Source organism: Linepithema humile, chromosome 3 (genome assembly GCF_040581485.1).
Source record: "Linepithema humile isolate Giens D197 chromosome 3, Lhum_UNIL_v1.0, whole genome shotgun sequence".
Lineage (NCBI taxonomy): Eukaryota > Metazoa > Arthropoda > Insecta > Hymenoptera > Formicidae > Linepithema > Linepithema humile.
This window is the reverse complement of record NC_090130.1, coordinates 25,673,412-25,688,127: the sequence shown is the minus strand read 5'-3', so window position 1 is coordinate 25,688,127 and position 14,716 is coordinate 25,673,412. Positions and strand designations below refer to the sequence as shown.

General features: G+C 38.4%; 2 protein-coding genes across 4 annotated transcripts in view; one reads left to right on the top strand and one right to left on the bottom strand.

Annotated features, from left to right (window-relative positions):
• The window catches only part of LOC105675135 (alkaline phosphatase-like), a 181,594-nt gene that overhangs the window by 107,436 nt on the left and 59,442 nt on the right, over positions 1–14,716 (top strand). The window lies entirely within an intron of this gene.
• LOC105675143 (caspase-1-like) overlaps positions 1–14,716 on the bottom strand; it is a 31,563-nt gene that overhangs the window by 14,118 nt on the left and 2,729 nt on the right. For both annotated transcript variants that reach the window (XM_067351187.1, XM_067351186.1), the window contains exon 2: positions 12,496–12,761. In XM_067351187.1, coding sequence (XP_067207288.1) covers positions 12,496–12,761 — 266 coding nt within the window. The remainder of the gene's footprint in view (positions 1–12,495; positions 12,762–14,716) is intronic.

Genomic DNA, 14,716 nt, shown 5'->3' with positions numbered 1-14,716 from the left:
AATGTCTCTTAACATCTCTTAACAGTCGTAAATACGTTTTTGTTTGCGAATCGATAAATTATAATTACTTAAATCGATGAATTATAATTACATAAAAAATTGAGAACATTTACATAAAACATTTTTTTTATTGTGTTGTGCAGCATTTGAAATTGAATAAATTGAATTCTAGCTCGTGAAAGACAGAAAAAAGACAGTATCAAATTTCCACAGCAACCGTATAAAATAAATTGTTTTTATCCGAAAACCGTGTAGGTCGCGCTACTATTTTGTTTTTAGAGTACATAAAAATAATCGGTTTTTTGTTTGTCTTTGGTCAAATTTATTTTACATTTTCGGGAGCAAATTCCTATGATACACTTTTTGTACATACAGCTGACGTACTAATTACAGATACGGATAAACGCTTGCACTTATTTCGTTGCTTACTTCGTCCGAGTGTAGGAAGAGTTTTCATTACGCAATATTAGCTACGTATTATGCATCGCGGCTTTTCATAACTTTCAAGAAGTTTTAATAAAACAGAAAGATATTGCATTCTTTTCAGAACAAAGTCGCCGTTTGCCGGCCAGTTGCGCGAATTTCTGAAGTGACTTTAATGAAAGCATCGATTAATTCCATGTTTAAGAGTAACCGCGCCAGAGACTGTTTATCACAGCACATTGCGATGTTCGTGGACGGCAAACGCCACTAACGATTGTTATGTTGGAATAATGGTAAACCGTGTAAAAGAAACAACTTTTTTCCTGGTCTTCTCCATGTTGTCTACAAAAAAAAAAACGGAATGCGGGGCTGCGCGCAAACAATACGGGACGCTTTTTGACCACGTGTAAACAATTTTTTTACCGCTGCCACATATACCGTTATTGTGTTCCCCGAATGCATAATATTTCCGCATATTATATATTATTAATCCATACACTGTATTATTAATATATATTAGGAAAATTGTACGAGCGGTGCTATTATTATTAATTTTACGCTCTTTTATACTTTTAGTTTTGTTTATTTCGAGAAAGTGGCAATCCGGTTTCACAATGTTTAGCTTTTATCATGGCAGAATTTTTCTTAGCGGTTTATTAAAACTTTAAATTAATTTTGGAATCTGCACTTGTTGTATATACAGTATTTAACAGCAAATTCTACAATTGGAACAGTGCCATTTTTGTACGTCGGTAATAATATGTCAGTGCTCGTGCTTTCCTTTTTTATCAATTATATACAACATTTTTATCATAAAAAGCATGCTTTTTAAAGAAAAATAGAAAAAATAATCAAATATTTATTTCTTTCAAAATTTTACCAGAAATTTAATTAGATCTCTTTCCAAGAATCAAAAATCATTTTCTCTTGTTTCTTTCTTTCTGTCTCTCGCCTTTCTTCGTAAAGCTTATTTATTTTTGTCCATTTGCCAAGCTAGCGAATAAAATTATATGTTTGTGATTTTTCTTTGTACTTTAATGTAGACTTTAATGTAGTTGTCAATATATCGCGGTCTCTTCTTACATCCACGAGAAACATCGATCCTTGTTTCCGGGCAAAAGCATTACATCCGACGATCGATAATCCAATTAATCCGCACTACCTCGCTCTAGTAATCTGGCCCCGGCGCGCGCGAGTGTAATTAAGGAGTGGGATATAAATCGCATAAAGAGCACTGGCGGCGGTTGCAAAATCGACGCGGCGTATTCAGCCCGTGAGTTATACATGATGTGCGGTTTCGGGAAAATGTTTCGCAAAGAGAAAAAAAGGAGCCTTGCATGATTATGTGAAACGATGTTTCCGCTCGCGCTCTGTTTCCCGGAAGAAGATGCGTCCTTTTGAGCTCGCTGTGAACTGTAATGGAAATTCACTCCCAACTCCTCCTCGTGATCTCGTTGGAGGAAACGAAAAAAAGTCTCCGCGATGTGAAAAAAATGTAATGCCATCTTGTATATGCAATCGTTGTATAATTATCACTGGTATACCGGTCGACGGATGAAAAAATAATTAAGTAAGACAATACCTTTTACGGAAGCCAATTATCTGATATCATCCCGCTACCGCAGAATTATTCTCTCCCGTGCTCGTTAACTACTTTTTGCTTTTGTTACTTATTGCCTCGCGGGAAAAGAAAGATTCCACTCGATGCGAACAATTCCATTACGCGCAATATATGTCAGAGTTGATATTTTTTTCATATCTGTTTAAAGTATTTTAGATGATTTTAATCACTTTGCTCCCGGTCGACAATCGATGTATTTAGAAATTAATAGTCTGTTATCTTCATGAAAAAAATATAAGTTTAGGTTTACATAGAATTTATATTGAAAATTTATTTATCAATCGAATTTATTTCGAGACATAAAAAATACTTTTCCAAAGTGCAATATTTGATAAATTCCAAGTATTTTGTTTGTGGTTTTACACTGATTTTTTTTACTTTTTTATGTCTCTTTTCAGAATATTTTATAAGAATTTAATAATAATTAACAAATCGTAAAAGCAACAACAATTTTGTTATTCCATTGAGCAACATTAGCATCATCTACTAAAAATCATTTGCTTCTGAACAAACAAACAAACCGCAAGCAACATTTTCTTCGTACTGTCGCCATAATTTAAAGCAGTCGACCACAGTAGATATCGCCGTCGAAGTATAAATCGTCCAAAGTGCAGCCGGGGCTCTGTGAATTCGAGCCGGCGATGTATGCTGCCGCGGTACACGAACAGTTAACAGGCCGATGAAGCTCTTGCTAATAATATCCCAGCGAAATATTCTCTTGCAGTGAAAAGGCGCGCGGGCGATAGGTTGCGTCCGATCGATAGCCAGGACGCGCGCTATAAATTCGGAAGTTTAATACCGCCGTCGGCTGATAGTTCTCGCCGAGTGAAACCACTCCCCATGCGGCGAATGTACGGGGTGAACCAGAACGTCGACTGCGGATACCAGAAATCGAAGTGAGGAGGATATCGTTTGCTTCGAGGCAAATTCTTCGAGACAAACGCCTCGAGTAGATAATACTCGGGTTGTAAATAGTTTAAAGTAAAGTAAGTTAATTTTTGTAATTTTTCTTTAAAAAAAGCACTAATCAATCTTCACAATTTTTACAATTAATGACATTAACACTGCGAACGTGTGCTTATAAATATTGATGTCTTCTCAAAAATTGATTGAGTTATTTAACGGTTTCTCTGACAAGTGCAGAAACGTGAAAAGATACAGCACACGCCAAGTTTTTTTAGTAAAAAAATTATTACTCGGAGAATAAATTCGAGGGAAGATACGCGAAGCTGGGCGCGCCCTGTGTACCTCGAGAAAATTGGCGAGCACGGTGTGAAATACCCGCGCGGAATATGCGAGCAGTGACGAGGTCATTCCGCGATGCTACGTCGGAAGGAGTGAATTACGTGAATTAAGAAATGCAAATAATTGCGACGTGTTTTTCGAGTGGCCGCGGCCGCGTGAGTTATGCGCGAAACGCGATAGAATTGCGAGGCGAACGATTGACGCGTTCTCTGGCGTCCTGCCAATTTCTGCGTTTCAATTTTGTCAGGGGAATAGAATTCGCCGATGTTTACGGGCCGTGTCCGCGTCTCGCGAGAGCTTTATAGGTGAAATTTCGAACAAGCGAAAGGATGGTTTTTCTGCATAGCTGTTCCTACGGATAATAATATGCGAAGTATTATTTCCGTATTGTTCTCGTTTGTTTTCTAGTCTTTTTGTTAACTCAAAATTGAATTAACAGAGCTAACAATAAGCTCAGGTTTTTTCCGGATATTTATTAAAAAATATACAGAAATTTTCTGTTATTTATTTTCAAAAATTTATCTGCCTGTTTACAAGCACATAACTAACAATAAATTTTATCTCTTGGAAATGTAAAATGTGATTTGAAACTGCGTGTTTTACACATATTTAAAACAGTAATAAATGTTTTATAAATTATATAATATAGTGCTGGTTTCAAGGTTTCTAACGAAATTAATGTGTGGAGTAAATGGATTTCAAGGTCTTGAAGCCCATGTATTCCACACGTTAAATTTTATACATTTTATATTTTATTACAAGTCACGTTTTTTTGTCAATATATTCTTTCGTAAAAATAATTAAATGAATTAATTTTTAGATTAAAAATATTTATTTTGTGGGAGGCTTAAATTGTATACATATTACACTATATAGAATCAATATAAGAAATATGACACATGCATTTGTTTTTTTAAATAATTTGTTTTTTCTTAACCTGAACATAGATATCAATTTTATTTAAGCTCTCATTTATGACAAATTTTGCGATAAGTATGCCTTTTTTTGTTGCAACTTCAAAGATGATAAGAACATATTTAAGGTAAAATTGCGTGTATAGAAAAAAAATTAGTTTAGGAAAAGGCAACAATTTTTTTTTATTGATTTTAGAACACATTGGGATTAGAATTGTAAAGGAATCATTGGAAGATAGTTATCAATGAGATATCGATGTTAAACGAATGAAATCTGCGCATAAACGAGTAATATGCATCCCGTAAATTATGCTAAGAGAAAATGCAAATAGTTACACCGAGTTTTAAACTCGTTACACTTAAACAGGCGCGGGCAAGGTTCAGGATTGCTTCACTTTACATCGCTGCTCCACTCTTCGCCTAATTATTCATTTAATTATTCATCTTACCATCGAAAGCGTTCGTGAAAAGTGGAGAAATTCTTCACGTTCAGACTGCTTAAATTATGCATTGAGAACCAAATGAACGCTGTCCTTTCAAATGAAATTAGATGTTCTTAACTACTATTAAGACCAGCATTCAAAGTATCTTTTACATATCTTGATATTTTTGGATTTTACATATTAATAATAATCTGGATAAAAAAGGTCACAAAAATTTTGGAATTATTACATGCGCTTATATGCTTTAAAGTTTTTAATTGCAGGAATGCATTGTGTAAACGTGCTGAACGAGTTATTAAATCCCTCCTATCGTGCCATTTGTTGTAAATAAATCCCCAAACATGGCGAGTCTCGCCGAGATTATCGTTTATCTTCGCGCGTGGGTGATCGAACGGAAATGCAACGAATATCCATTTTATGGGAAAAGCATAGATGATGTATTAAACCGATAATAAATTAATATTCTACATGCTCACGCTTCTCGATATAACGGCGAATGTGTACGCAAATTTTGGATGAATTTCCTCGGGGGGGACAGAGAAAAATGGATGACGTAGACAATGTAAATAATGTGAAGTCTGCGAAAATATTCATTGAACTGCGAAAACATGATTTTCTATTTTGCTTCAACTCGGTTGATAGCCCCGAGTAATTTGTCACAATATTTAAAAATCTTATTTTGTACTAAGTACATAGCGTTTGTTTATATACTCAGCTAAAATATATCTAAAGATAAATAAAATTTTGTTTTTTTTTTAAATAAAATACTTAGGCTACACTTAAGCTTCTTCAGTAAATTTGAAATGCATATTTGCAGAAATTTTCATATCGGCGAAAGTTAAGTTTCTATGTACATACATATTTACTCCTTGAGAGCCTTCAATTGCTCGTAGCTTCTTACACTTTGGCAAATCTAATTTTTCTTAGGTTCCGCTACCTTCCTATCTGCCGTTGACATATTTTCCGGCAGCGATAGAGTTTATGGATTGGTATTGTGGTTCACGTTCACGTAGATAGGTAAAGATGATGGTGGGGGCGCGTGAGGTGGCAACAGTCAAAACGCTTGAACAGCTGAAAAAAGAACCTACGCGTTTCTCCTTAACATGCTGAGTTGACGGTAAAGCTCGCGACACATTTTATGATCGCGCTTTATCGCGCCAAAGCGATTTCGTTGACAAAGAATAACTCGCGGACATAAGCTGCAAGGATCGCTCACGTGAGTTTCTCTCGTTTCTGACGTCACGATTCGATACGGTTTATGCAGGGTACGATCCTTAAAGCGAGCAAACCACCGGTGTAACCGGATAACAGCCAAGCTATTATGAGTTTTTCTCTATCGCGCCGTATGTAACTCGAAAAGGTAGCTTATATATCGCCGCTCTTTTCATTCGCTTTTCACTCCGGCGCGGATAATGCGTTAGATGGAAATTCAACACGCTGCCGGTGTACATCCCGTTCTATGGAAGATCAGCACGGCTATTTTTTTAATCTGCTGCGTGTTAAAGCATTATATTTCCGCGCTGCGCAATGAGGTAACGTTATTACGTCGAGATCAATCTTGCGAAATGTTTTCGTAGATAAAACGCGAGAAGCGAAGAGCGATATTGTATACGTGTTCGATTCGATCGTTCGAGGATTAATGTCGCGCGCAATGTAGTATAAATTCGAAAGTTTCGATGTCTGAGGCTTTCGCTAAACGCGGTATGTTTCACGTTCTGCATTTTTTATCGAATTTTATTGCGACCCGTATTAAATGTACACAGTTAATTGCTACTACATCATATCAAGCTAGTTTACCACAGATGTGCTTAATAAATTATTTCTGACGAACACGAGACACTTCTCGCGCGCGGTAACATTGCTGGAATAGGAGCGGCTGATGCACTTGTCGGAATATTTTGCGTTATTGATGCTTTCATAAATAAACTCGCCGCCAATTATTGATTTAAACCGATTAAGTGTTGTGTATATCGAATGCTGTCAAACTTCAACTTTTTTTCGTCATCAGACGATTAATTTTTTTTGTATTTGTCTTGCTAAAATTAAAATAATTTAAAATCAAAATTAAAATAAAAAAATATTTATTGCATTTTTTTTTTTAAATTTTTCAAAACAAAAGATACTTTCTCTGTAATAAATTTATTCTGCCTTTAACGCCTCTCTGATCGTAAAATATATAACATTTATGTATGTATAAATTGCAATGTTTAGTGCATAATCAAATCTGAATTTTGATATCAATTGAATAACGGGTGCAACAGTGTAGTAGTATACATTGCATATAGGTATATATTGTAGTAGAAATATATATTGCTGTTTGCGATATTGTTTTGGATATTTGATTCTGTTATTAACAGTTTATATGGGTATGCGCTCGAAATACAATATCCGTCTCTACAACTCGCAAGTTCAAAATTCGATCTTCGTTGTAATAACTTGTTCGCACATATAGCTATATTTACCGTAAATTCTATATTAAAAATTTCTATTGAGAATCTAAATAAAAATAAAAAATAAAAAAATAGAAATATTTATAAATTAATGAATCGCACATAATTATTTTTCCAAAATAAACAGTAACATTTACATTTAAATTCTGATTTTATCTATTTTTGCAATAGTTTTTCTATTTTATAATTAAAACGTATTACACACAATAGATTCTTCAGTCGAATTAAGAAACTGATATTTTCAATAATTTTCTAAAAACCAACATTTTTTATCCAGTACGTTTCTCTGGACAATCATTTCCAATCTAATTTTTGTTGTCAGTAAGTGCCTCCGCAATTTGGAACTGTTCACGTAGATAGTAATTATTCTTTCAGAACGCGTAAAGTCTCGCCGATGGCAAACGCGTTGCATTTGTATCTGTAACGAGTTCTTGTTAATAAACACGACAAGCGCGCGCGTATGTATAGAATTATTAAATCACATTGTTTTGCACTGTTTTGCGTTCTGTGGGTGATTGGCTCTACCGAATCCGCCGGGATCGTCGCGCTGACAATCGGCGGGATATAGTGTTTGTTGTTTTTTTTTTTTTTTCTGAATCGTTTCGCCGTGCGGCATCGTCGACTCTGCTAAATATCGACCATAATCATCCTCCGACCGCGCGCGCGTGCGCTGCGCTGAATTTCGAAATACACGAGGACAATTTGCGTGTGTTTGTTTTTCTTTTCGTTTTTTTTTAGGACGGGAGTGAGGATTTGCTTTTGCTCTTTTGCGATCTCGGCGTTTATGACGCCGCTGCGGCCGTGCGCATCGGTGAAACTGGAAAATGTCGCTCGGTTTGACGCAACGTTTGCATTTTTACAGTCACAGTGTACTTCGTGCGCGGTATGTAAACCAGGTTTCCGCGGATCTATGCGGAATAGGTAATTTACGTGGGATGGCTACGTGGAATGATGCTCGCAACAGCCACGTTTTCTCATTTTCTTCCTCTCGTTTTCAATATGGAATATTTCTTCATAGAAAAACTGAACGATTTTGTAATTATCCTCTTGATTGCACTGTCCCACTGTATTCTGGATCGTTTCAACCGTCGAGAAATATCGAACCGGAATAATCGTATCGTGGAAATGGATTGTTTGGTTATTAAATACAGAGGATGACGTTGCAGGAAGTGCGCTTGATTATACAATTGGCCGTAATTACGGAGCTAAATTGCTGAAAGTAGAAGAGTATCGTACAGCACTCGCTGGGCGTAGAAGTTGTTTAAAGCTGTACAGACTGGAACTAAAAGTGGTTTAGGATTGCACAGTACCGGCTGAAGTAGTAGAAGCGCTTTATGGTCGTACAAGGGGCTGGCAGACAGTGAAACTGATCTCAGGAATAGAGACCAAAACTGGAAGTGGTTTAGGATTAAAAGTAGAAACGATTTAATATTGCACAATACAGTCTGAACAAATAGACGCGGTGGTGCGTTCCGTGCAGGATTATACGTACGTTAAAACAGGATTATACCCCCTCCCCCCTCCCCTATTGTGGAGGAACTTGTGCAAAACGTATGTGCGAGCGCGCGTGTATGAAAACATGTAATGCGACCGCTCCGAATGTAATACATTTCTACACGGAGAGTGGAATATTCTCATTTCAAGGCATCTGCGTTCGACACGTTGACACGCCCGCTCCGAACATAAGCCTGTATGCATGATATTATCGACTGCCACGTCGAAAAATAGCTGTCGTACTTAACGAGTTTGTCAAGCGGCGTGCAGCTCGTTGAATATCACCTAATAGAAGAAGTAAATTCCGTATATTTTGCGTTGCAGGCGCGAGCGTTACGGGAGATGATATTAAGAAAATATTACTCGGCTCTTGCCGCAATAGCTTCTTCGTCGGAGTAGAATGCTCGCGATGCTTGCACTTGTCGCGTTAACGCTGGGATCCTACGCTTTAAGTGCGACTCTACACCACTTTGTGAAGCTGTCGATTACAACTTGAGAAAACGGATGTTTTTGAGGGGCTTGTTGAGACTTGTATGGCTCGAATGTTGCCAAGCAGAAAAAATGCAATAGTCTCCGCGTATTTTTGCCAAATTGCAGACGCGCGTACCGAAAGTTGGGAGACGATATTAAACGTGATAAAAAAACTACTCGCCCATTTCCGGCGAATGTTTTTTTTTTGTGCGTAGAAAGTACGCAAACTGTTTTAACATTCTATTTAAAAATCGTTATTGTTAACAAAATGTTGCACAAGGAAAGGAAACGCTTTTGCATCTTCGAACAGATTCTCATCTAGGTAGGGTCTAAGGTAGAATGTTTGACACTCGACGCGTTAATTCTAGAGTCCTCCGCGTAGAGGGCATACGCTATTTCTGAAGATGCGGGGCTGTCAGATGCACCGTCGCGAAAGACGGCTTGCCAAGCCGTGACGAGCTCGTCAAAGCACGATATCGTGGCGGGTGTCGACATTTTCGGCGGAAAGTGTCGGCAAACATCCGGGAGTGCTTTACGTGCTAGTGCATCGCTGCGTGCGCTCGTGTTGCGCTATTCGACGCAAATGTTTGCTCTCACCGCCGCAATATCTTGCGATTGGTACATGGCGTGGCGCGGGACGCGCCAGGAAGACGGCGGGCTTGGGCGACGTGTGTCGCGTGTTGTGCGCCGTCTCGCATGCGACTCGTTATTCAGCGTAACATCTGCCGCGCTCGACATACTCGATTCTTTGCGCGGGGTAAACTTGTTTTCCCTTTTTTTTTTCGCGAAATCGGGAAACGAAAAACTTGTGGAAAAAAAAACAATGGCTCGCGCAGCGTCTGTCCTGTTCGCACAGTTGTGTTCGATGATTGTTCGGTTTGCGCGGGGTGCAACATGGAGAATTCAGCTTTATTTCTGGCTTTATCAAAGTCATCTGAAACGTAATACTCTATTGTTACTCAATGAAATCAAAACAATTTGAGTACGTTAATTAGAGTTAATGCTTCTGATAACGATTTTCTGAATATATCATGTTTACGTGCAAGTAGTTGTAATATTTGCTTTCAAATAATTACTTTAGAAATGATGAAGTTTTTGAAAATATTTGGAAAATTATCGGAAAGAGTCGTTTTACAAAGTTAATGATTTCTTTATATTTAAAAAATTTTTTTTTATAACGCGCACGTTAAATATTTGTTCAACGAACTCAGTGCGCGATAAAGCAGTCGATATATATATCAGCAATTTTATGTGAGCTGGTTTAATGTCTGGTTTATGACCATTAATTGTTTTTAAAGCCTTCATTAAATGGAATTTGAAAAATATCTGCTTTCTTCGTGGAAAAAATTTAATACATCGTTGCAATATAAAGTTTCAATTTATGTTTCTGTGTAATTTTACCTTTTATCATGATATAATTTTATTATAATAAATAATTCTTAATGGACAACTTTCGAACGTGCTTTTAATTGTATAAATTTTATTAAGTAACATTTCCATTACACACACACACACACACACACACATAAAATCTGACGCCGACTTTAGTATCGGCTGTCAGTGTATCTTTCGAAAGAACTTTGGTTTAGTAGATTATTTTCTCCATGTACGTGTGTGCACGTGCACACTATGTTGCGTTATCGGTACGTTTACCGGATCGTGGCAACTTAGATGAAGAGCAAGAGTCGCTGGTACATGAAGGAGAAAAGCGGTAGCCGGCGTAACGTGTACTTCTCGCATTGTTAGTTGGTAAAAAAAAAAAAAAAAATGGAAGAAGAAGAAAGAAGCGCTACAACAATACACGAACTGCTTCGATTGAAAAGTTCGGTCCGCGTTCGGCAGTCGATTCGCGTCCGTGAAACTCGCGGAACGAGGAAGCCGCGGCTTACGTGGGAACGCTGCCAGACAAAATTAAAGCACTGCGAGCGGCGGAAGGGCAGTCGCGCAAAATAGTGAAGCCCGGGTGGTTTATTTATGTGACAGCGTGGTTATAACATTGCGCTGGCCGCGCGGTTTTTCAAAGTAAACGGACGCTCTTTCGATACCCCCGATACTTTCGATTCGGTAATCGAATACGTGTAGTCTAGCTGCGGAAAAGAACCCGACAGAAGTTTCTCGCGTTGCATCGCTCGGGATTCTCTCAGTAGAAAGTGATGGAAGTCCACTTTATTTGCGAGAGAAATGGAGCGAGCAATAATTCACCATGTTTTTATGCAGCTAACTTTCGGTGTTTTCTCTTCCTGTTTTTTCTTACAACGCATTTATTTCGTACAATTATCCGAGCGATATACAAACTATGCGAGATCGATATCTGTATATTCTTTTTACCGAGTATTCAGTTATGCAACTCGAATTATTTGTTCGACTTGTTGCAAGAGCCACTTCTCTCGGATGCATACGTGTTACATGAAGCGTGAGGCCGCGATCCTGCCACGGTGAGAAGCGGAAGCGAGCGATAAATGAGTACGGCGTCTTAGGCTTGATAGGGCGCATCGTGTCGCGCTGAAGCGAGGAAAGGCGCGAAAACTTTTCTTATCCAGCACGAAGTTCCGTAATCATCGGACTTTCCGCCTCACTTTACGCGAGGCACCTGCCGCAGCCGTATTCACGAGATTGCTTTGTTAGTTATTTGTTGAGGAACTCGGGTTCGCTGCGACGAATAGACGTTTAATGAGCTCGTTTCGTCGTAAAATGTTTGTATAACTTCTCGCCGGGGGTTTCCTTCTCTCTGCGCGCGCATCATTATCCGCTCCGCGTTAACCGCCGGACAAATTCGCCCGCTACAAAGAGTTTACGCCGGCAATTATTAATTTATTTGAAATGCTTTCATCTATCTCTTCTTTATTTTTTTCTGATGCTTTCCGACCGTTTACTAAGTAAAATTGATTGAAGTGCTATGTACCGAGTGGACCGAAATCGCCATATACTGTATTTTATAACGAAGAGGCTCGTTCTGCCTCAGGATTGAATTAAAATATTGAACAATAAAAAGTTGCACTCTTCCCTTTTTAAAAAAGTATAATTGAGTGTACATTTTTCAAAGAGTTTATGATTAAAAGCAAGAAGCGGGTGGAAATTCTGAGACACTCTGTATTTTCTCCCTGTCTCAAGAAAACTCTATCGCTTTCTTACATTTTGTATGATGAGAGACGGGAGGAAAGCGCGCTCATTGTAAGAAGGTAAGAAAAGAGGGTACACAGAGCTAACGACATAGTTGCGTCAGTCTGCAATATCGCAAATGGACGGAAATAATGATATCGTCTCTCCATTTCCGGCATTTTCCCAAACGTTAGAGCGCAAGCCTCGCGCGTTTATTATTTCAGCGGTATGTGAAGCACACGCTTCATCTCCATCTTGTTTGATTTATTACTAAAACAGACCCAGCCTTCGCGCGATAATTATACCCGATTGAGTTACAGGCATATTATACTCACTCGTCTGCAAGATCGTAGTTATGGTTTTCACCGTCGGATCGGTGTAAATCCGAACGTCAAACCCGAGTCTGCCTAATGATGCCTTAAGATCCAGGGAGTCCTTTATGGATCCTTTCCGCGCGCTCATGCTGTCGAAGTTAACATGGTTCAGTACGAGCGCTACTCCTCTTCTCTTATGGTTCATGTTATATTCTTCGGCGAACGGGTCGAGATCAAGCGTGATATCGAGATCAAGCTTCACATCCTTTTGGGTATCGATCAAATCCCTGTTAAAATATTATTAGAAAATGTTAAAGAAATATTTTATATTTTTAATTTAACAATAGAATTAGCGAAAAATATCAGAATTATAACGTTATTCAAAGCTGACGCGATAATGTGATATCTCGCGTTTCGTGATTTCACTGCGAGGTACAACACGAAATTCAGCTTGCTTCAACAATAACGGCTAATTAAGATTGCGATGACTGTAATATTGCGCTCTCGCGTTATCTTATTATAGAAAGTTGGTAATGTTATTCCAAAGGTAGCTAAAACGATGCTTAACTTTTTGGTCGATTGCGTTCTATACATTAATGGTGGAAATAACAGGCTGTGGTATTAACAGTGCATGGAAGAATTGTTGAAATGTCTGGAACTTTTGAACGGTTTTGATATGGCTCGCGACGAGATAACGCAGGTAACAAAATTTACTGCAGTGCATTGCACGAGATGCGAAAAACTAATGATTCCGCAGTTCCGCCATTAATAACAGCTGCGGAATGAAATGGCGGGCAAGTCGGTACAGTTATTTATATTAGTCGGATCTTAATTAAAGAAAGTAATCCTTCTAGGTTCTCTGAAGAAAAACACTTTCGCAGCAGAATTGTAATCAATAGATTGAGGGAAAGTTTAATAAGAGATAAAGTGCGGTAATCGATACTTTCAAGTAAAATTTTAAATCAATTCATTTAACTCTCGGAAGGCTGAATCAATATACTGATTAATATTGAGCGAAAATTAATAATAAAAATTCTTAGACATATTTTCCTTTTTGAAGAATTATTGTGTACTATGCGACTGTAAAAGCATTAATGCAAAATTTAGCTATTGCTTTGCGCTTAATTATTTAGTTTAAATTCGATGTTTATTATTACGCTTTTTTTTAATTTACTAAATGTATATGCCTTAAAAATCTATAATATTTCCATTTTTAGAGTCGCTAAAGACTAAGATTAATAACTGTTCTTATTAAAATTTTACTGCAAATTAAAACATTTGATACCTCAGCATTTTTCAAAAGCAAATTAACAAGACCGATGAAAGAACTTGTAAATGAACGGAGATAATGAATAGAATATTTTAAATAAAACTAAAGAAATATTCAACTAAAAACCGCTGACGGCTCGTCTAAATAGACTAATTACCGTAAGCTTGGTGTATTTGTTGGAGAAAATATGGAAATGGATAATTTTCATCGTTCTGCGTAATTGTCCCGTAGCTTTGTGTGCGCAAGAGCAAGAAGTCGAGCTTCGTATAAACACGCACGTCAGCCATATTAGCCGCACACCAACGTAGGTATATAAGTGCGCGACATTGCGGGCGGAATAAATGCTGGTAGCATTTAGCGCAGCGTCTCTCCGTAATTAGGCGGCAGCTAGCTGCAGAATCTCGAATTTGAGGACAGTCGCGGGTGAATGAATGGTCCGAGCGATGCATCGGAAAGAGAAAAAGAACAGGGCGAGGCGACGAGGATGGGAAAGGGAGCAAAAGAAGCGAGCGTTTTCTGAAACGTTTTGCCTCTTTGCAGCTGATTTCGCGGAAAATATCGAAGCATTTCTCTTCTTAAGACGATGAAGGCGGAGGACGTTCCCTCCTTTTTTTCCCCTCTCGGAAAAGCGTGTACCGATCCGCTTCGTACTTTCCGCTCACGTGCGCTTACGCAGACGGATATCCTTCTTAGCCGTGAGACTCGGGCTGCACCGCGGCATCATACAGCGGTCAATTTAATTTAGATTTAGATTTGATTTAACTTAGATCGCAATCGAGAACTTCCGCCTACGGACTCTACGGTATTTTATCGGTTCGCCGCGGCGCCCGCACGTACGCGCGTGATCCAACTTTTGCGAGTTGCCGCGATTACGGCCGCCGCGGCGGATCGCCCGGCTACGCCGGTCGAAACTAAATCGGCGGTATTGTGTAAGATAGCGCGAGTGGATGTTGAGCTGTTACATCGAATAGA